This window comes from Salvelinus fontinalis, chromosome 16, assembly GCF_029448725.1.
Source record: "Salvelinus fontinalis isolate EN_2023a chromosome 16, ASM2944872v1, whole genome shotgun sequence".
Classification (NCBI taxonomy): Eukaryota; Metazoa; Chordata; class Actinopteri; order Salmoniformes; family Salmonidae; genus Salvelinus; species Salvelinus fontinalis.
The window spans coordinates 7,246,958-7,271,683 of record NC_074680.1 but is presented as its reverse complement, the minus strand read 5'-3'; the positions used below and the strand labels follow the sequence as shown (position 1 = coordinate 7,271,683).

The window sequence follows — 24,726 nt, the reverse complement described above, 5'->3', positions numbered from 1 at the left end:
AGATGATCTTTAAGTAATGCCACACAATCCCTCCTCCCCTCCCGTCCTCTCCTCTCTCCTCTCTCCGAGATGTTCTCATGGTTACTGTTCAGAGAAACTGGAACAAAGAGCTTTGAAAGTCAACCAAATAGCCTGCACCCCACACACACCCAATCACACCACGGTGATGTAACAAGAAATGACAAGGTGACAACGAAGTGACAGACAGCGATGAGGCGTGAGTGATGTGTCACGATGCTCCGTTTTGACTGGTCTGTGCCATTGCTCCTCAACCCTGTCGCAGAGGTCCACCAGACAGCGCACACTTTCTGTTCTAGCCCGGCACGAACACACTGATGACCTCATCACAAAGCCCTTGATTAGCTGGATTAGTGTATAGACTGTCAGGTGGTCCCCTAGTTGAAGGTTTGGGTAGCACTTCCGTCTGCCAACGCCTTCCTCTCTGCGTCTGGCCAGTGTTAACATTAGACATCCGTGTTTACGTCTAAACAAGACTTGGATGCTCTTACGTCTCTGTTTGGTCTTTTGTGAATCCACACACACACACACACACACACACACACACACACACACACACACACACACACACACACACACACACACACACACACACACACACACACACACACACACACACACACACACACACACACACACTTAATGATAGGGTGTGTGTATCATAACACCTCTCCTAAACACCCATTACCAACCAACCAGGACTGTGGGAAATGAAATGGGATGTGTTTATATACCTGTGTTGATATGTTCAGTGGTACTAACTCCAACTTCCTCCTGGGATCATTACACATAGTGTAGAGGGCTCTCCCGCTGTGCTCCTAATGTTTCTGCTAACCATTTCTAACGGCGAACCTAATCCTTTTACACCATCCCTTCAGTATATTATAATCAAAACATGGACTTTCTTTATTTAAAGCTAGATCATTTGACAAAACAGGGTCCTTGGTCCTTTTAGATACTTATGGACCCTCCATCTTGAAGCTAGAATCCTTAGTCGCTACATCCATTTCCGGATGTGTAAATTAATAATATTTACAAATGTATTCTTGCAGAATATAACTTATAAATGCCTCATGAGCGGAGTCCAACTGTGGTACCCCATCAGAACCCCAAACGTAAGCTTGTTTGACCCCGCATTGTTTGTAAACAACGTAAATGTAAACAAACACTATACGGCCTCAAAACATTTCAGGGAAGTACATCTCTCCTTTCATGAACGATTTGTTACGCATCTACAATGCATGCCCTCCGATACAGGAACGATACGTTTCAGTTTGAAATGACTCGGTGTGATTCGGGTTTGATTAGAGCAACGAATTGACCCGATTCGGTTTGATTAACTTTTGTGTTGTTGTTGAATTCATTTGCCATTTTAAATGAACATCGGCTGCTGAAGGGAGATCAGGAGCTGGGCCTCTGAGCTAGACATGTCTGACATTACTTCTCTAATCTGAGTGGCCCTCTGTTAGTGTGCGTGCGTGTGTGTGTCAATGGTCTGTGTAGGCACCTGAGCTGAGCCATTGGGCAGACTGAGCATCTATCACCCCTCTTACCAGATTAGGGATGCGGAGAATGTATGTTATTTTTCCCCTCACTTTTTATCTGAAATCACCCACTGATGAACTTGTAATTTTTGCCCATTGAGAATGTTTTGAACTAGTACTATGTCCATATTGATATTTATAAATTAGCATGGCATTTAGCCAATGAATATAATGCAGTTTAGGATTTTACCCCAGTCTCGAAAGCTAATGTTTTAGGCTGTTTGGAATTTTACAGAGAGCTTCTCCCGATGCGAACGATGAACGCGAAACGATTGCTGTCCTTTATGAAATGAACCTGTTCATGTAAACATGACTAAATACACTGACTGTTTAAAGCAAAACTACCAAAACTATTTATTTTGGTGAACCTGAACAATCTAAATAAAATCGGAATGATTGAAAACCCCACTCAGCAGTTAGATGTGAGTTGCGCCCCATTCCGGTAGGCTACACAACTCCGGTAAAACCGTGTATGCCATGAATACAAAAATATATATAATAATAAATAAAAAAATGCAACATCTTTTGTCTCTCTGTGTTTAATTATTATCCTTCAACTTGCTAGAGGCTGAATGTATCGGGCAACAGTGACTTATACAGTGCACTCAGAAAGTTTTCAGACCCCCAGACTTTTTCCACATTTTGTTACATTACAACCTTGTTCTAAAATGGGTTTAATCATTTTTTCCCCCACATCAATCTACACGCAATACCCCATAATGACAAAGCAAAAACAGGGTTTTAGAAATGTTTGCAAATGTATATACAGTTGAAGTCAGAAGTTTACATACACCTTAGCCAAATACATTTAAACTCAGTTTTTCACAATTCCTGACATTTAATCATAGTAAAAATTCCCTGTCTTAGGTCAGTTAGGATCACCAATTTATTTTAAGAATGTGAAATGTCAGAATAATAGTAGAGAATTATTTTTTTCTGCTTTTATTTCTTTCATCACATTCCCAGTGGGTCAGAAGTTTAGATACACTCAATTAGTATTTGGTAGCATTGCCTTTAAATTGTTTAACTTGGGTCAAATGTTTTAGGTAGGCTTCCACAAGCTTCCCACAATAAGTTGGGTGAATTTTAGCCCATTCCTCCTGACAGAGCTGGTATAACTGAGTCAGGTTTGTAGGCCTTGCTCGCACACGCTTTTTCAGTTCTGCCCCAAATTTTCTATAGAATTGAGGTCAGGACTTTGTGATGGCCACTCCAATACCTTGACTTTGTTGTCCTTAAGCTATTTTGCCACAACATTGGAAGTATGCTTGGGGTCATCCATTTGGAAGACACATTTGCAACCAAGCTTTAACTTCCTGACTGAAGTCTTGAGATGTTGCTTCAATATATACACAGAATTTTCCTCCCTCATGATGACATCTATTTTGTGAAGTGCACCAGTCTCTCCTGCAGCAAAGCACCCCCACAGCATGATGCTGCCACTCCCGTGCTTCACGGTTGGGAAGGTGTTCTTCGGCTTGCAAGCCTCCCCCTGTTTCCTCCAAACATAATGACGGTCATTATGGCCAAACAATTCTATTTTTGTTTCATCAGACCAGAGGACATTTCTCCAAAAAGTAGGATCTTTGTCCCCATGTGCAGTTGCAAATCGTAGTCTGGCTTTTTTATGGCGGGTTTGGAGCAGTGGCTTCTTCCTTGCTGAGCGGCCTTTCAGGTCATGTCGATATAGGACTCGTTTTACTGTGGATATAGATACTTTTGTACCTGTTTCCTCCAGCATCTTCACAAGGTCCTTTGCTGTTGTTTTGGGATTGATTTGCACTTTTCGCACCAAAGTACGTTCATCTCTAGGAGACAGAACGCGTCTCCTTCCTGAGCAGTATGACGGCTGCCCGGTCCCATGGTGTTTAGGATGAACCAGACTTGTGGAGGTCTACAATTTTTTTTCTGAGGTCTTGGCTGATTTCTTTTAGATTTTTCCATGATGTCAAGAAAAGAGGTACTGAGTTTAAAGGTAGTCCTTGAAATACATCCACAGGTACACCTCCAATTGACTCAAATGAGGTCAATTAGCCTATCAGAAGCTTCTAAAGTCCATATTCCATTTGCACAACAGCATGTGAAATTTATTGTCAATCAGTGTTGCTTCCTAAGTGGACAGTTTGATTTCACAGAAGTATGATTGACTTGGAGTTACATTGTGTTGTTTAAGTGTTCCCTTTATTTTTTTTGAGCAGTGTAAGTGTTAAGTAAAAAATAGATAAGCAAAAAATATAAAATATAAATATAGAAGTAACAAATAATTAAACAGCAGCAGTAAAATAAGAGAGGCTATATACAGGGTGTACAGGTACAGAGTCAATGTGCGGGGGCGCCGGTTAGTTAAGGTAATTGAGGTAATATGTGCATGTAGGTAGAGTTAAAGTGACTAGGCATAGATAATAAACAGAGAGTAGCAGCAGAGTAAAAGAGGGGTCTGGGTAGCCCTTTGATTAGCTCTTCAGGAGTCTTATGGCTTGGGGGTAGAAGCTGTTAAGAAGCCTCTTGGACCTTGACTTGGCGCTCCGGTACCACTTGCCATGTGGTAGAAGAGAGAAAAGTCTATGGCTAGGGTGGCTGGAGTCTTTGACAATTTGTAGGGCCTTCCTCTGACACCGCCTGGTATAGAGATCCTGGGTGGCAGGAAGCTTGGCCCCAGTGATATACTGGGCCGTACGCACTACCCTCTGTATTGCCTTGCGGTCGGAGGCCGATCAGTTGCCATACCAGGCAGTGATGCAACCAGTCAGGATGGTGCAGCTGCAAGAACCTTTGAGGATCTGAGGACCCATGCCAAATCTTTTCAGTCTACTGAGGGGGAATAGGCTTTGTCGTGCTTTCTTCGCAACTATCTTAGTGTGTTTGGACCATGATAGTTTGTTGGTGATGTGGACACCAAGGAACTTGAAGCTCTCAACCTGTTCCACTACAGTCATATGCAGTGACATGCATATATTTTTTTTATTTTTTTATTTCACCTTTATTTAACCAGGTAGGCTAGTTGAGAACAAGTTCTCATTTGCAACTGCGACCTGGCCAAGAAAAAGCATAGCAGTGTGAACAGACAACAACACAGAGTTACACATGGAGTAAACAATAAACAAGTCAATAACATGGTAGAAAAAAGAGAATCTATATACAATGTGTGCAAAAGGCATGAGGTAGGCAATAAATCGAATAATTACAATTTAGCAGATTAACACTGGAGTGATAAATCATCAGATGATCATGTGCAAGAAGAGATACTGGTGTGCAAAAGAGCAGAAAAGTAAATAAATAAAAGCAGTATGGGGGTGAGGTAGGTAAATTGGGTGGGTAGTTTACAGATGGACTATGTACAGCTGCAGCGATCGGTTAGCTGCTCGGATAGCAGATTTTTAAAGTTGTTGAGGGAGATAAAAGTCTCCAACTTCAGAGATTTTTGCAATTCGTTCCAGTCGCAGGCAGCAGAGAACTGGAAGGAAAGGCGTCCAAATGAGGTTTTGGCTTTAGGGATGATCAGTGAGATACACCTGCTGGAGCGCGTGCTACGGGTGGGTGTAGCCATCGTGACCAGTGAACTGAGATAAGGCGGCACTTTACCTAGCATAGCCTTGTAGATGACTTGGAGCCAGCGGGTCTGACGACGAACATGTAGCGAGGGCCAGCCGACTAGGGCATACAGGTCGCAGTGGTGGGTCGTATAAGGTGCTTTAGTAACAAAACGGATGGCACTGTGATAAACTGCATCCAGTTTGCTGAGTAGAGTATTGGAAGCAATTTTGTAGATGACATCGCCGAAGTCGAGGATCGGTAGGATAGTCAGTTTTACTAGGGTAAGTTTGGCGGCGTGAGTGAAGGAGGCTTTGTTCCGGAATAGAAAGCCGACTCTAGATTTGATTTTGGATTGGAGATGTTTGATATGAGTCTGGAAGGAGAGTTTGCAGTCTAGCCACACACCTAGGTACTTATAGATGTCCACATATTCTAGGTCGGAACCGTCCAGGGTGGTGATGCTAGTCGGGCGTGCGGGTGCAGGCAGCGAGCGGTTGAAAAGCATGCATTTGGTTTTACTAGCGTTTAAGAGCAGTTGGAAGCCACGGAAGGAGTGTTGTATGGCATTGAAGCTCGTTTGGAGGTTAGATAGCACAGTGTCCAGGGAAGGGCCGGAAGTATACAGAATGGTGTCGTCTGCGTAGAGGTGGATCAGGGAATCGCCCGCAGCAAGAGCAACATCATTGATGTATACAGAGAAAAGAGTCGGCCCGAGAATTGAACCCTGTGGTACCCCCATAGAGACTGCCAGAGGACCGGACAACATGCCCTCCGATTTGACACACTGAACTCTGTCTGCAAAGTAGTTGGTGAACCAGGCAAGGCAGTCATTAGAAAAACCGAGGCTATTGAGTCTGCCGATAAGAATATGGTGATTGACAGAGTCGAAAGCCTTGGCCAGGTCGATGAAGACGGCTGCACAGTAATGTCTTTTATCGATGGCGGTTATGATATCGTTTAGTACCTTGAGCGTGGCTGAGGTGCACCCGTGACCGGCTCGGAAACCGGATTGCACAGCGGAGAAGGTACGGTGGGATTCGAGATGGTCAGTGATCTGTTTGTTGACTTGGCTTTCGAAGACCTTAGCTAGGCAGGGCAGGATGGATATAGGTCTGTAACAGTTTGGGTCCAGGGTGTCTCCCCCTTTGAAGAGGGGGATGACAGCGGCAGCTTTCCAATCCTTGGGGATCTCAGATGATACGAAGGAGAGGTTGAACAGGCTGGTAATAGGGGGTGCGACAATGGCGGCGGACAGTTTCAGAAATAGGGGGTCCAGATTGTCAAGCCCAGCTGATTTGTATGGGTCCAGGTTTTCCAGCTCTTTCAGAACATCTGCTATCTGGATATGGGTAAAGGAGAAGCTGGGGAGGCTTGGGCGAGTAGCAGCGGGGGGGGCGGGGCTGTTGGCCAAGGTTGGAGTCGCCAGGTGGAAGGCATGGCCAGCCATTGAGAAATGTTTGTTGAAGTTTTCGATTATCACGGACTTATCAGTGGTGACCGTGTTATCTAGCCTCAGTGCAGTGGGCAGCTGGGAGGAGGTGCTCTTGTTTTCCATGGACTTTACAGTATCCCAGAACTTTTTGGAGTTAGAGCTACAGGATGCAAATTTCTGCTTGAAAAAGCTGGCCTTTGCTTTCCTGACTGACTGCGTGTATTGGTTCCTGACTTCCCTGAACAGTTGCATATCGCGGGGGCTCTTCGATGCTATTGCAGTTCGCCACAGGATGTTTTTGTGCTGGTCGAGGGCAGTCAGGTCTGGAGTGAACCAAGGGCTATATCTGTTCTTGGTTCTGCATTTTTTGAACGGAGCATGCTTGTCTAATATGGTGAGGATGTAACTTTTAAAGAATGACCAGGCATCCTCAACTGACGGGATGAGGTCAATATCCTTCCAGGGTACCCGGGCCAGGTCGATTAGAAAGGCCTGCTCGCAGAAGTGTTTTAGGGAGCGTTTGACAATGATGAGGGGTGGTCGTTTGACCGTGGACCCGTGGCGGATACAGGCAATGAGGCAGTGATCGCTGAGATCTTGATTGAAGACAGCAGAGGTGTATTTGGAGGGTAAGTTGGTCAGGATAATGTCTATTAGGGTGCCCATGTTTACGGATTTAGGGTTGTACCTGGTGGGTTCCTTGATGATTTGTGTGAGATTGAGGGCATCAAGCTTAGATTGTAGGACTGCCGGGGTGTTAAGTATATCCCAGTTTAGGTCACCTAACAGAACAAACTCTGAAGCTAGATGGGGAGCGATCAATTCACAGATGGTGTCCAGGGCACAGCTGGGAGCTGAGGGGGGTCGGTAGCAGGCGGCAACAGTGAGAGACTTATTTCTGGAGAGATTAATTTTTAAAATTAGAAGTTCGAACTGTTTGGGCATAGACTTGGAAAGTATGACAGAACTTTGCAGGCTATCTCTGCAGTAGATTGCAACTCCTCCCCCTTTGGCAGTTCTATCTTGACGGAAAGTGTTATAGTTGGGTATGGAAATCTCAGAGTTTTTGGTGGCCTTCCTAAGCCAGGATTCAGACATGGCAAGGACATCAGGGTTGGCAGAGTGTGCTAAAGCGGTGAGTAAGGCAAACTTAGGGAGGAGGCTTCTGATGTTGACATGCATGAGGCCAAGGCTTTTTCGATCACAGAAGTCAACAAATGAGGGTGACTGGGGACATGCAGGGCCTGGGCTTACCTCCACATCACCCGAGGAACAGAGGAGTAGTAGGATGAGGGTGCGGCTAAAGGCTATCAAAACTGGTCGCCTATAGCGTTGGGGACAAGGAATAAAAGGAGCAGATTTATGGGCGTGGTAGAATAGATTCTGGGCATAATGTGCAGACCAGGGTATGGTGGGGCACGGGTACAGCGGAGGCAAGCCCAGGCACTGGGTGATGATAAGAGAGGTTGTATCTCTGGACATGCTGGTCTCAATGGGTGAGGTCACCGCATGTGTGGGGGGTGGGACAAAGGAGGTATCAGAGGTACGGAGAGTGGAACTACGGGGTCCATTGCAAACCAAAACAATGATAACTAGCCTGAACAACAGTATGCAAGGCATATTGATATTTGAGAGAGACATACAATAAGGCATAAAGCGATTGCAGGTCATGATTGGGAGAGCTAGCTAAAACAACAGGTGAGATAACAGCAGCTAGTCAGCTAACACAGCAACAGAAGGTAAAAATGGCGACGACTGGGCAGAGAGGGTCGGATTAACTACACACAGATCCTGAGTTAAGGCACAGAGCCGACAGATAAAACACAAACAAACAGAATGGAGTACCATGAATTAATGGACAGTCAAGCAGGCATCAGCTATGTAGCCAAGTGATCATAGTGTCCAGGGGGCAGCCGTAGATGGAGCAGTGAGGCCTCCACTAAGCTAGCACGCGTTTAAAGTTAGTAGCCCGGCGGGTGGTCTGCTCAGACGGAGGGGGTCTGCTCAGACGGAGGCCGGTTGAGGGCACCGGTTGAGGGCACGTCTGCAGACCAGACGTGGTCGTGTCGACAGAGAATCCTAGCCGGATAGCAATGGCGAAAGAGAGGTTGTGAATTGTAGAATTGTGTTTGCTAACTGGAGCTAGCTTCCTGGCTGCGCTAGCTGCAAGATAAGCTAGCAGTTAGCAGACCGGGGCAGGCAAGTTAGCCTTTGGGGGACGTCGCGATGGGGGGGGAAGTCTGTTTTTGCCTCTTCGTGCGGTGACGTCGATAGACCAGTTGTGGAATTAGCAGGGTTCCAGGTAGCTCTAGGTAGCTAACAGGCCTAGTAGGTTAGCAGAATGGGCCTTCAGCGGGCGTCACGCCTAAGGGGCCTGTTGGAGTCCTCGGGCAGATTATGTCGGTATTCCAGTCGTAGAGGATCGGCGGGGTTCCGTGCTCCGTACCGGCAGTAAAGGGGTCCGGATATTGTAGCCCAGGAGTGGGCTTCAGTGGTAGCACAGGAGCCCTAGCCGGGCTAGCTTCAGGCTAATTGGTGCTTGCTCCGGGATGTAAACGCTAGCCAGGAGTGGTCACCCGGGATTGTGGTTAGCTAGTTGCGAAGATCCAGATGAAAATGTTCAGAGTTTGCGGTAGGAATCCGGGGATATGGAGAGAAATAGGTCCGTTATGCTCTGGTTTTAGTCACGTTGTTCGAACTAGCGAGAGCTTTCCGAGCTAAAGGTTAGCTGATGACCGCTAGCAATGGTTTGCTAACTGATAGCTGGTAGGCAGTTAGCTGGCTATCTTCAGTAGATGGATTCCAGATCAGAAGTAAATAGAAATACTTTAGAAAAAAGCAGATCCACGCCACATTGGGTGAGGCGGGTTGCAGGAGAGTATTTAGAAGTTGAGGTTTAAGAAAGTATTTTTAAAAGATATGCGAAGAAAAAGATGTAAAAAGATATATACAAGGGACACGGGACACGACAGGACAAAGACGTCTACACTGCTACGCCATCTTGGAAACAAATTCAACAATATAAATTCAATAGGCTACTGAACTGAAGGGGAGGATTCAGTCACAACAGATAAGAAGTATTTTCTGAATAAAACAATAGGAGTAAAAAACATTAGTGAACCTGCGATTTGGAATGTTTTAATTGGTTTTCTGATCAATGCATGCTTAATTTAGATCGGTTTGGGCTCATATGTACTCATACCTTAAACATTTGCACAGTGGACCGATGTGTATCGGCGAATCGTTACATCCCTAATGCATTTGATATCATGGATGGTCAGTCCTCGCGTCCATAGAGCCGTCTATGAATTTGAGAGTGGTTACATTTCTCCAGCCCCATCCCTTAGTTTTTTTTTTTTTTAGCAAAATAGAGGCAGGGAGTTCGCTTTGTTATTGTTTCAATTAAGGATTCTAGCTTTAAATGAGAATACATTTATTGTCAACAGCACTTGACACAGATAATTAGACAGTGTGTGGTGTCAGCTATCGCTTGACTGCAGCAGTTTATTATTCTGCTTTCTATGAAGCGCTCCTTATCTTTTATCATATTCAGTGTGTGTGTGTGTGTGTGTGTGTGTGTGTGTGTGTGTGTGTGTGTGTGTGTGTGTGTGTGTGTGTGTGTGTGTGTGTGTGTGTGTGTCTTGATCAGTAAGCCCGTGGCATTGTTCTATGTAAAGGCATGTGATGAATATCAATGAAAAATCTAACAGCGCAACTTCTTTTCAAATGGATATTCATCATTAGCATATTAACTGGATTAATTAGCTAAACTTGATCAAACATGCTAATAATGACTGCATAGTACAGCCTACTTCTGATTATCTGATGCAACGCAGTGCTGTAGAAACAATAGATCTGGTGTGCCAACCTTCTCAAGATCAAGACTAATTCAATACTTCTTTGTCAGACCTCATAAGCACACACAAAACACACCAGGGCACCCCAAAAATCTGACAGGGCACAAAGTACATGTGGACGGCTGAGGGGTGGTCCGGAGGGAGAATTTTGCATGTTTCAAACCCCTGACACACATTTGTCCTGCAATCTAGAGCCATAACTGTTATGCTTAATTCTATGTAAAAAATCTGTTTGTTTTTTCTCCATATCTATCTACCTTTTGAACTGCCTGCATCTTCCTGACTGGTTGTTCTTTTTTAAATAAACTAAATATGCATCTCTGGTCAAATCTGGATAAAAGTTTTAAAGGAATGTGAATTTTATTCAGTATAATCAGTAAATGCTTGCTTTTCTAAAGTCTACCAACAGGCATGCCAGCTAAGATAGAGTAGTAGCCAGCTTGTATAAATAACTGAATTGATAGCCCGAAAATGGCTTCTTGGTAGCAAGTTATGAGGTTGGGAGATTGGAAACCTAGCTGGGCTAGCTAAAGCCAACTTTTTGTTATGTTACAGCCTTATTCTAAAAAATATATGTTTTCCTCACCAATCTACACACAATACCACATAATGACAAAGCAAAAACAGTTTTTTAGAAATTGTTGCTACTTTATAAAAAATGTCAAACTGAAGTATTACATTTACAAAAGTATTCAGACCCTTTACTCAGTACTAATGTTCTTATCTGCAGATCCTCTCAAGCTCAGTCAGGTTGGAGGGGTAAAGTTAATGCACAGCTATTTTCAGGTCTCTCCAGAGATTGTCGATCGGGTTCATGTTTGGTCTCTGGCTGGGCCACTCAAGGACATTCAGAGACTTCTCCCGAAGCCACTGCTGCGTAGTCTTGGCTGTGTGCTTAGGGTCATTGTCCTGTTGGAAGTTAAACATTCGCCCTAGTGTGAGGTCCTGAGCACTCTGGAGCAGGTTTTCATGATGGATCTCTCTGTACTTTGCTCTGTTCATCTTTGCCTCGATCCTGACTACTCCCAGTCCCTACCTCCTGAAAAACATCCCCATAGCATGATGCTGCCACCACCATGCTTCACCGTAGGGATAGAGCCTGGTTTCCTCCAGATGTCATATAATGTCCAATCAATTGAATTTACCACAGGTGGCCTCCAACAAGTTGTAAAAACATCTCACGGGTGATGAATGGAAACAGGATGCACCTGAGCTCAATTTCGAGTCCCAAAGCAAAGGGTCTGAATACTTATGTAATAATGCATTTCTGTTTTTTGAATTTTAACACATTGAATTTTAACATTTCTAAAAACCTGTTTTTGCTTTGTCATTATGGGTATTGTGTATAGATCGCTGAGAATTCTTTAAAAAAAAATACATTTTAGAATAAGGCTGTAACGTAACAACATGTGGAAAAAGTCAAGGGGTCTGAATACTTTCCGAATGCACTATATTTTTAAACAGGACAAATCTGAGGGTGCACATGCCCCTGTGCCACCTACGGACACGACACCTCTGAGACACACACACATACAGTTGAAGTCGGAAGTTTACATACACCTTAGGTTGGAGTCATTAAAACTCGTTTTTCAACCACTCCACAAATTTCTTGTTAATAAACTAACATTTCTTGTTAATAAACTAACATTTTGGCAAGTTTGTTAGGACATCTACTTATTTTATTTACAGACATATTATTTCACTTATAATTGACTATCACAATTTATTTATTTATTTTTTTTAATTTTACCGTTATTTTACCAGGTAAGTTGACTGAGAACACGTTCTCATTTGCAGCAACGACCTGGGGAATAGTTACAGGGGAGAGGAGGGGGATGAATGAGCCAATTGTAAACTGGGGATTATTAGGTGACCATGATGGTTTGAGGGCCAGATTGGGAATTTAGCCAGGACACCGGGGTTAACCCCCTACTCTTACGATAAGTGCCATGGGATCTTTAATGACCTCAGAGAGTCAGGACACCCGTTTAACGTCCCATACGAAAGACGGCACCCTACACAGGGCAGTGTCCCCAATCACTGCCCTGGGGCATTGGGATATTTTTTAGACCAGAGGAAAGAGTGCCTCCTACTGGCCCTCCAACACCACTTCCAGCAGCATCTGGTCTCCCATCCAGGGACTGACCAGGACCAACCCTGCTTAGCTTCAGAAGCAAGCCAGCAGTGGTATGCAGGGTGGTTTGCTGCTGGCAATTCCAGTGGGTCAGAAGTTTACATACACTAAATTGACTGTGCCCAACTTCTACTCAATACCCATCTTGGATCCGGGATCATTCTCATCAGAAACGCTGACTAGAATAGCCTAGCCTAGCGCAACAGGGAATATCATATAATATAAATACATGAAATCACAAGTCCAATACAGCAAATGAAAGATAAACATCTTGTGAATCCAGCCAACATGTCAGATTTTTAAAATGTTTTACAGCGAAAACACAACATATATTTATGTTAGCTCACCACAAAAGCCCAAAACACAACGCCATTTTTTCACCGCAACGATAGCTTCCACAAAACCCACAAATAGAGATAAAATGAATCACTAACCTTTGAACAACTTCATCAGATGACAGTCTTATGACATCATGTTATACAATACATTTATGTTTTGTTCGAAAATGTGCATATTTATAGCTACAAATCGTGGTTTTACATTGGCGCCATGGTCAGAAATGGCTCCAAAATATACAGAGAAATTTTGGAGAGCCACGTAGTCTAACAGAAAAACTCATTATAAACTTTGATGAAAAATACATGTTGTACATATAATTAAAGATACACTGGTTCTTAATGCAACCACTGTGTTAGATTAAAAAAAAAAACTTTAGTAAAAAGCACAGCATGCAATAATCTGAGACAGTGCTCAGCCATTCTCCGCTATGTTGGAGTCAACAGAGTCAACAAAAATACGAAATAACATCATAAATATTCCCTTACCTTTGATGAACTTTCATCAGAATGCAGTGCCAGGAATCCTAGTTCCACAATAAATCGTTGTTTTGTTTTAGAATGTCCATTTCTTCTGTCGAATTAGCAACTTTGGCTAGCATGTGTAGCTCACGTGTCCATGAAGATTTAACGCATTGAACGAAAACTTCTAAATGTGATAATAAAAGTTGAATAAACTGGTCAAACTCAGTTGAGAATCAGTCTTCAGGATGTTTTTCTCATATATATCCAATAACGTCCCAGACGGAGCATTTCTTCGTGTCTATCTAACGATTTGCAGACAAAGATATGACATACCCAAGTGCGTGGCCAAATACTGCCAATATGGCTGACCTGTCACTCCAAAGGCTCTCATGCGGTCCCACATAAGGCTAGACACTTCATTCCACGTTCTACTGCCTGCTGACATCTAGTGGAAGGCGTATGAAGTGCATACAGATCCATAAATACAAGGCAATTGAATAGGCAATGCCTTTCACAGAGACCCATTTCAGAATCTTCACTTCCTGTTTGGAAGTTTGCCTGCCATATGAGTTCTGTTTTACTCACATATATAATATAAACAGTTTTAGAAACTTCAGAGTGTTTTCTATCCAATAGTAATAATAATATGCATATCATATGATCTAGGACAGAGTACGAGGCCGTTTAATTTGGGCACTATTTTATCCAAAAGTGAATATGGCGCCCCTAACATTTTGGCAAGTTTGATAGGACATACTTATTTTATTTACAGACATATTATTTCACATAAAATTGACTGTATCACAATTCCAGTGGGTCAGAAGTTTACATACACTAAATTGACTGTGCCTTTAAACAGCTTGGAAAATTCCAGAAAATGATGTCATGGCTTTAGAAGCTTCTGATAGGCTAATTGAAAACATTTGAGTCAATTGGAGGTGTACCTGTGGATGTATTTCAAGGCCTACCTTTAAACTCAGTGTCTCTTTGCTTGATGTCATGGGAAAAGCAAAAGAAATCAGTCAAAAATTCAGAGAAAAATGTGTAGACCTCCACAAGTCTGGTTCATCCTTGGGAGCAATTTCCAAACGCCTGAAGGTACCACGTTCATCAAACAATAGTATGCAAATATAAACACCATATAAGCAGCCATCATACCGCTCAGGAAGGAGATGTGTTCTGTCTCCTAGAGATGAACGTACTTTGGTGCGAAAAGTGCAAATCAATCCCAGAACAACAGCAAAAGACCTTGTGAATATAATGGAGGAAACAGGTACAAAAGTATCTATATCCACAGTAAAACAAGTCCTATATGGACATAACCTGAAAGGCCGCTCAACAAGGAAGAAGCCACTGCTCAAAAACCACCACGAAAAAGACAGACTACGGTTTGCACAGCACATGGGGACAAAGATCGTACTTTCTGGAGAAATGTCCTCTGGTCTGATGAAACAAAAATAGAACTGTTTGGACATAATGACCATCGTTATGTTTGGAGGAAAAAGGGGGAGGCTTGCAAGCCGAAGAACACCTTCCCAACCGTGAAGCACGGGAGTGGCAGCATTATGTTGTGGGGGTGCTTTGCTGCAGGAGGGCTGGTGCACTTCACAAAATAGATGTCATCATGAGGGAGGAAAAGTATGTGGATATATTGAAGCAACATCTCAAGACATCAGTCAGGAAGTTAAAGCTTGGTTGCAAATGTGTCTTCCAAATGGACAATGACCCCAAGCATACTTCCAATGTTGTGGCAAAATGGCTTAAGGACAACAAAGTCAAGGTATTGGAGTGGCCATCACAAAGCCCTGACCACAATCCTATAGAAAATTTGGGGCAGAACTGGAAAAGCGTGTGCGAGCAAGGAGGCCTACAAACCTGACTCGGTTACACCAGCTCTGTCAGGGGGAATGGGCCAAAATTCACCCAACTTATTGTGGGAAGCTTGTGGAAGGCTACCTAAAACATTTGACCCACTTTAAACAATTTAAAGACAATGCTACCAAATGCTAATTGAGTGTATGTAAACTTCTGACCGACTAGGAATGTGATGATTGAAATAAAAGCTGAAATAAATCATTCTCTCTACTATTATTCTGACATTTCACATTCTTAAAATAAAGTGGTGATCCTAACTGACCTAAGACAGGGAATTTTTACTCAGATTAAATGTCAGGAATTGTGAAAAACTGAGTTTAAATGTATTTGCCTGAGGTGTGTGTAAACTTCTGACTTCAACTGTACGCACAGAGAAACCTAAACAAAACTGCCAAATTAATTAGCTAGTCATGACCAAGTTATTGTAGAAAGGAGCAGTAACATGCCAACACATTACAGGGAATACTAAATTAAACAGGAGCTAAATATTAAATAATTTAAAATAAATAGAAAGTGAATGTGAGAATAGAGACTTGTCAGGAGAAACCCCCTCTCTTCTGCAAACCGGTGCTAGGCAACCCAGAAATATCAATAGGCAGGGCATAGTCAAGTAGAAGCCCATCTTTTATGGATGTGTCTCACTCACACACACACACACACACACACACACACACACACACACACACACACACACACACACACACACACACCGGTGTTAGCAGTGTAGGAAGGCCTGGCTAAGCTGTGCTAAACCCTCTCAGACCATCTGACAAGCTGCCTTAGCCAGATATACAACCAGGGTTAGAGACTACCTGCAGAACCCTCTGTGTGTGTGTGTATACACAGTGTGTGTCTGTGATCTGTGTGTATGTGTACGTGATGTGTGTGTTTGTAGTGCATGCACGCAGTGTGTGTGTGTGTGTGTGTGTGTGTGTGTGTGTGTGTGTGTGTGTGTGTGTGTGTGTGTGTGTGTGTGTGTGTGTGTGTGTGTGTGTGTGTGTGTGTGTGTGTGTGTGTGTGTGTGTAGTCAGTATAACATGACGCGTTGCGACAGCCCTGATCCCCCATATTCATCAGACCTGAACAGTGGGATTAGCCTGAACCACGCTTCAGAATACCACTACGCTGTCCTGTGTGTGTGTGTGTGTGTGTGTGTGTGTGTGTGTGTGTGTGTGTGTGTGTGTGTGTGTGTGTGTGTGTGTGTGTGTGTGTAACTGCTTTAGAAAACCACTCCTCTCCTCCACTCAAACATAAGCCACGCCCAAGTCAGCATATTCTACATCCATGTGTGCCCGAATAAAAAAAATCTTGGTCGACAGAAAGTCGTCTGTTCTTTCGACCAATCGATTGCTCGAAAATGTTTAAACATGTATTTTTCCATATATAGACACACTCTATGTGTTGTAATAAAATAATGTATGTTCATTGAGCTTGTCTGATGCTTTAAGCTTACGGTTTGATGCCTCAAGAGGGCGCCAGAGATCTAGATAACCAGAAGAAGAAAAAACTTCATGACCCAACTATATTCCTCCCGCTCTCCTGCTGGCTTTCACAGATTCTGCCCTTACTCTCCTGAAGTTGCTGGTAATCTGCGTGCAGTTTTGGTTTTCACATATTTTCGTGAAACAGTTTCATTTCCTTTATAATAATGTCTTCAAATCGTTGCCATGCAGTTAATGAAAATTCTATCCAAATGAAAATGATACAAACCTAAAAAGTAACTTCTATTGCCATTGCCAACTATGTAAAAATAGCCTACATAAAGCCAAAATAAATGTCCTATAAATCACATTGGCAACACATGGCCTGTCTGCAACGAACTTGAAACATTGTATCAACTATTAACTTGGGTACGGCCACGAAGCATTGACATAAAATATTCTCTAAGTCTAAGTCAAACACTAATAAGAAGCAGATTTAATGACGTTTCCACTGGATCAGAGCATGACATTTTCCCCATTCACGCTGAGTGGTTATTGAGAGGGAGAAAGCTGGAAAGATATTTCAAATACATTGAGGAACTATTGTCATTCTCAATGGATGTAAAAACAGACTTTGTTTGCTTGTTGTCTGAGGTGAAGAACACATTACTTTGAGAAGCTCCACAGGTCATTAGTGATGGTGAGCTATACAGAGCCCTCCGCATTGTTACAAAATTTGGGAGGCGAATGGCTCTGTGGTACAGAGCTGAATTTGGCCTCTGCATGCCTCTGGAGGCTCCGCAATTGCGTCACACCCTCTATATGGAGCCTCCGACCACATTTTACAATCAAGCATGAATTGGCTTTTAGACTAGGCCTCCGCAATGGATTAGTTCACTGACAATAACACACACACTTATCACTTCTCTTTTTTCTCTCTCACAACCTTCTCCCCCTCTTCCTCTCTCCCTCCCCGTGGGACAGAATGTGCCTTCCTAGCACCTGTATCTGAACTACATAATTATCTGACATGTCAACACTGATAAACATATCATTTAACAACCATTCATCCCTCTCACTCGCTCTCTCACCCTCTCTCACCGCCTCAAAGAGCGGTCAGTTGTCAGTCAAGAAGCAGAGAGAGAGAGAGAGAGAGCGGTCTAGAGATGGAGAGAGCGAAAGAGAGTGACAGACAGAGAAAGGCAGAGAAAGAGAGAGACCGATGATGGAGAGACAGATTTGAGTATAATGTGTTCATCCTAGAGAAGAGGTAATTGAACAGGCTTTTAAATTATGCCCACCTGACCCAGATTGCGATTGATCCATTTTCGGATTGCGTAAACAACAACTGTAATTGTGTAAAGGCAGGGGATTGAAGGGTTGTGTTCCAAACTAATCAACCACAAGTGTACTTGCTCTAGTTCCTCCACGGCACAGCTAGGAGAGCTCAAAAAAAGCACCTTGTAGTTGAAGACTATTCTTTGAGTCATAAAAGTGCATTGAAATGACATAGAAACAAGGAACACTTTGGAGAAGTGTGTGGCCCCTTGGAAACACCAGTTAAACCTCTCGGTTTTTTGTGTCTTATGTTGCACCTACCCCAAGAACATTATTATCCTGTTCCTGAATGTATCCAGAGTATCTTCAGATTTCATTATCAACAAATGGGGTGAAAAGTACAGTAAATGTAAAATGCACTTAAAATCAACAGTGTAATGTTTGGATTCAGTCTTGTCAGGTGAACTGTTGTGTCCTCACTTTCAGTCTAATACTTTCCCCATGATCTCCAAACTGTTCCCTTCTAATTGCTACCATGGTTAGGCATATGCATTTCATATGTGTTCTGCAAGAATTAAAATTAATTTAATTTAGCCCCCTATCCATATAGGCCAATTCCCACGAGTGTAAGGGGTTAATGGTGATGCCAGGGAACCACCCCCCCCCATTAAGAGCCAATGATAGGCCCTAACATGTCAGGATCTAACCACTAAACACTACTCTCTGGTAATTACATGCAACTATAACACCAGGCTTTGTCAGGAAACACTGTATGTTGCTCTGTGTGTGTGTGTGGTGTGTGGTGTGTGTGTGTGTGTGTGTGTGTGTGTGTGTGTGTGTGTGTGTGTGTGTGTGTGTGTGTGTGTGTGTGTGTGTGTGTGTCTTACCTGGGGTAGAGTCCCACTCCGATCTCTTGTAGCTCCCCGTCACTGATGGTGAAACAATTACATGTAAGCTGCAGAGAAAGAACACAGAACAAATTAGTCACATGCCTACACCACTGTTCAGATACTGACAACACTCCCACGGCCACAGATAAAAATAAAGAAACCCGATTGAAATGATTCCACTGCAGTAAAACGAGACTTGGCGCTGCCTGGCTGTCATCCCTCATAACAGAAATAGGATATGTAGATCAAAGACAGAACAGGTTGAGGTAATATAAAAAATATAAAAATGTCTGCAGGTACTGTCCAATCTCTCGCTTCATGCTGTCTGCCAAATAAGGAGAAAATGCTCCGAGAGAGATTGTTTAAAGTGTGTCAGTGAGTTTATAATGAAGACACACTGCTGCTGTCCGGAGAAAGACAAGAGTGAAGGAGCGGAGGGGGGTATGTCTGCTTGTGTCTTTAGAGACTGTCAAATACGAAGAGTGTGTGTGTGTGTGTGTGTGTGTGTGTGTGTGTGTGTGTGTGTGTGTGTGTGTGTGTGTGTGTGTGTGTGTGTGTGTGTGTGTGTGTGTGTGTGTGTGTGTGTGTGTGTGTGTGTGTGTGTGTGTGTGTGTGTGTGTGTGTGTGTCACCCAGAAACATATATAATACTCTCCTGTTCATGTGTGTGTCACCCAGAAACATATATAATACTCTCCTGTTCATGTGTGTCTGCTGTCCATCTATGGATATGAAAGTATTTTCCTCCTCTGTCATCCATTCAGGTCTGGTTCTTGTCTAACCCACTATCTGTTTCCTGTCTATCCTAACCAGTTCTGGGTTTCAAATTGTGTGTGTGCATTCGTGTGAGAGGGGGAGAGAAAGAAAAAGCGCAAAAGAGAGAAGAGGGAAGAACGTCGACTTCAAACTCAGAGAGACTCACAGACACGGTGCTTGATACTGCCAGTAAAATGCTGTACTGAAGTTCCCGAGTCCTAATATCAGTAACAAAGGCAAGTATTTTCAAAGCCTAAAGACAAAGACACAATGTTGATCTACATACTGAGCTGTTTGAAACACTGATTCAAATAAAATACATTTGAAAAGGTGGGGAGACCAGACAGAGAAAATAGACTTGAAAAGGTGGGGAGACCAGACAGAGAAAATAGACTTGAAAAGGTGGGGAGACCAGACAGAGAAAATAGACTTGAACAGGTGGGGTGACCAGACAGAGAAAATAGACTTGAAAAGGTGGGGAGACCAGACAGAGAAAATAGACTTGAAAAGGTGGGGAGACCAGACAGAGAAAATACATTTGAAAAGGTGGGGTGACCAGACAGAGAAAATAGACTTGAAAAGGTGAGGAGACCAGACAGAGAAAATAGACTTGAAAATGTGGGGAGACCAGACAGAGGAAATAGACTTGAAAAGGTGGGGTGACCAGACAGAGAAAATAGACTTGAAAAGGTGGGGAGACCAGACAGAGAAAATAGACTTGAAAAGGTGGGGAGATAAGACAGAGAAAATAGACTTGAAAAGGTGGGGAGACCAGACAGAGAAAATAGACTTGAAAAGGTGGGGAGACCAGACAGAGAAAATAGACTTGAAAAGGTGGGGAGACCAGACAGAGGAAATAGACTTGAAAAGGTGGGGAGACCAGACAGAAAAAATACATTTGAAAAGGTGGGGAGACCAGACAGAGAAAATAGACTTGAAAAGGTGGGGAGACCAGACAGAGAAAATACATTTGAAAAGGTGGGGAGACCAGAGAGAGAAAATACATTTGAAAAGGTGGGGAGACCAGACAGAGGAAATACATTTGAAAAGGTGGGGAGACCAGACAGAGAAAATACATTTGAAAAGGTGGGGAGACCAGACAGAGAAAATACATTTGAAAAGGTGGGGAGACCAGACAGAGGAAATACATTTGAAAAGGTGGGGAGACCAGACAGAGGAAATACATTTGAAAAGGTGGGGAGACGAAGAGAAATAGAGCAACTCAAAACACAATTAACACCTCTACTGTGTTGCTCTGCCACTGAGAAAGCAATCAGTGCAAAAACAACAGTCAAAGCACTGTGTGTGTGTGTGTGTGTGTGTGTGTGTGTGTGTGTGTGTGTGTGTGTGTGTGTGTGTGTGTGTGTGTGTGTGTGTGTGTGTGTGTGTGTGTGTGTGTGTGTGTGTACACACGTGTCTATTCTCTAAACAGGCCTCTAGCTCCTCCTCAGGCATATATAAAAAAAGATCCTCTCTTTTCAGCATCAATATTCATCTCAATGATCGTGCTCTCTGACAACGAAACCAGCTAGAGAACTACACGAGTCTCAATGATTCTGATGTGGTTCACTGATAAAAGCAGAGGAGTGACATGAGGTGTCATGGGAAAAGGAGTCCTTTATCATTCCCCCAGTTTGTCATCTAGTGCTCACTAGGTAGCTTGCTCATTACAGCTACATTGACACACTGACCGGTTGTAGCGCTGTCGTACAAATGGACCAGGCCACATTGGCACGTTGACCCGATATTCAGTGCCATACCAAAATGTCTTATGGTTTAAGCCACACGCACACACAGTCACGGTCGAGACAAACCGATGGACAACAGTCTTGGGTAGGAGTGTGTGTATATGAGAGAGCGATATTTGGTCAATAACCAGATATCTGTCAAAACCTGTCAAAGTAGACAAGAGGCCTGGAGGTGACAAATAAAACACACACACACACACACACACACACACACACACACACACACACACACACACTTTCCTGGGGCTGAGCTTTATTACAACCTCTGTAGTGCTGTCAATCACAGAAACACCCATAACTCACTATGCCACAGAAGACCCTCCCCTCTCTCACACTCTCTCCCGTTCTCTATCTACCTCTGTATCTCTCTCCTTCTGGTACCTGGTTTCGTCTATCTTCCACTCAAAACCTGAGAGGTGAAAAGCAGAAGAGGGGAAAATGAAGATGAGAGGAGAAAAAGAGGAGTGTACAAACTGACACGGGCTCCCTTCATGCTCTACACGACAGAGCTGGGAGTTGGACTCCATCCCCCTCTCTCTCCCTTTTCCTTCCCATTCCCTCCATCCTTCTCTCAGCTCTCTCCCGCTCTCCCTCCTAGCAGTGGAATACCGCAGACCTTCTCCACTGTGACTCGTAGAGTTTTTCTCTGATTGCAAATGACAAGAATTGAGCGTCCATTTCTCCGCTGCTCCCATCCTCATCTTTAACCAAAGCCCGTCCTCAGCGTGCCAGTGGAGCCTCAGTACAGTAATCCATATGTGACACTATGTAACCTTTAGTGAGACACTAGGCATCGGGCCTGGTACCATTTCTATTATCGGTCCCTTGTCGGTCTGTCAAAAGGAAATGCATTTGTACTTCACTGAGCTGCATCCATTTTGATGCCTCAGCACACAAAGACAGAGAGGATGGAGTGTGTGTGTTTGTGTGGTTTTTGTTCTTTTACACACACACACACACACACACACACACACACACACACACACACACACACACACACACACACACACACACACACACACACACACACACACACACACACACGTTCTGTTCAGTGTCAGTCTGCCTGTTGGTGTGTGGGTGAAGGTCTGTAAAAATTCAAACAGAAAGTTTTACCTTATTAGGCAACATAAGCACTGTTAAACGACTACGGCAGAGGGAGGGAGGGAAGGAGGGAAGGAGGGAGGAAAAAACTAATTTCGACAAACAATGGTATGGGCACTAAGCTAGTGTGCAGGTATGGAATGCTTCTCAGACTTTCTCTTCTGGGCAGGAGTTTTTCTCTTCTGGGTTTTACACTCCAGCCATCCGGTAGATGGTTACTGTCCTCCATGTTAGAATAAACACACTGTCCACACACATCCCCAAAGCACAGCCTTATTTAGGACCAGAGCGGCTGGGTCAAACAGCCTACGTGGAGACATCAGAGAGATCAAAGGGGATACCTCCGGCTCTCTCTCAAATCAAATCACATTATATAGCCCTTCTTACATCAGCTGATATCTCAAAGTACTGTACAGAAACCCAGCCTAAAACCCCAAACAGCAAGCAATGCAGGTGTAGAAGCACGGTGGCTAGGAACAACTCCCTAGAAAGGCCAAAACCTAGGAAGAAACCTAGAGGAACCAGGCTATGAGGGGTGGCCAGTCCTCTTCTGGCTGTGCCGGGTGGAGATTATAACAGAACATGGCCAAGATGTCCAAATGTTCATAAATGACCAGCATGGTCAAATAATAATAATCACAGTAGTTGTCGAGGGTGCAACAAGTCAGCAACTCAGGAGTAAATGTCAGTTGGCTTTTCATAGCCGATCATTAAGAGTATCTCTACCGCTCCTGCGGTCTCTAGAGAGTTGAAAACAGCAGGTCTGGGACAGGTAGCACGTCCGGTGAACAGGTCAGGGTTCCATAGTCGCAGGTAGAACAGTTGAAACTGGAGCAGCAGTCTCTCTGCTCTGGTGAGACGGAGGTATGTCTGTAGAAATCACATCACACACACACATGCACAAACAAACGCGTGTGCGGACACACACCGTGAGGAAGGTCAGTTCAGGAGTGATCTCCTCTGCAGGAACCCTGTGTGCATGTGTGTTTGTGTGTGCAAACCCATAGGAACTAGTTCTGACTGAGTGAAAGAACACACACACACACACACACACACACACACACACACACACACAATGTCAGGGTTTAAATAGAGAGCTGGTTCAGAAACGGCTGTGTTGACGGAAATACTAACTTTTAAAGAAACAAAATAAGTCCATAACATGACAGAGCTTGGCACTAAAACATACAATCTGTGAGAGAGATAGAGAGCAATTGAGGTGTAAGATAGAGAGGTATAGAAGACAGAGATACTATAGGCCAAGAGAGAAGAAAGAAAGACAGAGATACTATAGGCCAAGAGAGAAGAAAGAAAGACAGAGATACTATAGGCCAAGAGAGGAGAAAGAAAGACAGAGATACTATAGGGCAAGAAAGAAGAAAGAAAGACAGAGATACTATAGGCCAAGAGAGAAGAAAGGAGAAAGACAAACAGAGATAGAGTAGTGAGTAGTCACGCCCCATCTGTCCTCTCACTTTCTCTCTCCATTTCTCTCCATCTCTCTACTTTCCACAGGGCTAATATAGCTATACACTTACTGTAGAGTCATTCAGTATAAATTACTTTTAAAATAGACAGGCAGGGTCGGAAATCACTCTGTTACACTTTGGCCCTGTGTGGGAGAGACGAGACCAACTGTCACTTCACTGAAATGAATGGCTTCAGGGTAAGCAACTTTCTCCCTTCATATCTATAACTCTCTATGACTCTCTATGAGATGTGTGTGTGTGTGTGTGTGTATTATACTATAACTCCCTATAACTCTCTTAGCGCTGCTCTCAGATTTACCACCCCCTGCTACAGTCTGATAGAGTTGGCAGTGAGAAGAGATTGGAATTTAAATGACAGAGAGGAGAGGGCAGGGGCTGCTGTTGAATACTAAGTGAGACAAGAGGTGCGTGTGTGTGTGTGTGTGTTGGTGCGTGCGTGCGTACGTGTGTTGGTGCGTGCGTGCGTGAAATGGAGAGATTAAATCTTACTTCGGGACAGCAACACACACACACACACACACACACACACACACACACACACACACACACACACAACAGCTCCCTGGAACTTGAGGGGATGCAGCCACCATTTAAGCTTAAACAAGCGTGAAGGTAACAGAGTAGAGGTGAAATGAAGAAGGGAGAGAGGGGAAGGGTGGGAGTGAGGGGGCGTCTTAGAGGTGTAAACTCATTAGTCTCCTCGTTAGGCATAAATGAGAGTGGGCACGCTGAATTAAAGAGGTGCACCCTGGGAAGATACAGGTGGAAAGGAGGAAGAGGAGATACATTTGTCTGAACAAACACCTGTCTCTCTCCAGGAGGGACTCATGGGGATTCATAGTCACA

At 43.7% G+C, this 24,726-nt stretch overlaps 1 protein-coding gene across 1 annotated transcript in view; it reads right to left on the bottom strand.

The window, feature by feature from the left end:
• smyd3 (SET and MYND domain containing 3) overlaps positions 1-24,726 on the bottom strand; it is a 207,735-nt gene that overhangs the window by 58,678 nt on the left and 124,331 nt on the right. The window contains exon 6 of the mRNA XM_055864258.1: positions 18,781-18,848. Coding sequence (XP_055720233.1) covers positions 18,781-18,848 — 68 coding nt within the window. The remainder of the gene's footprint in view (positions 1-18,780; positions 18,849-24,726) is intronic.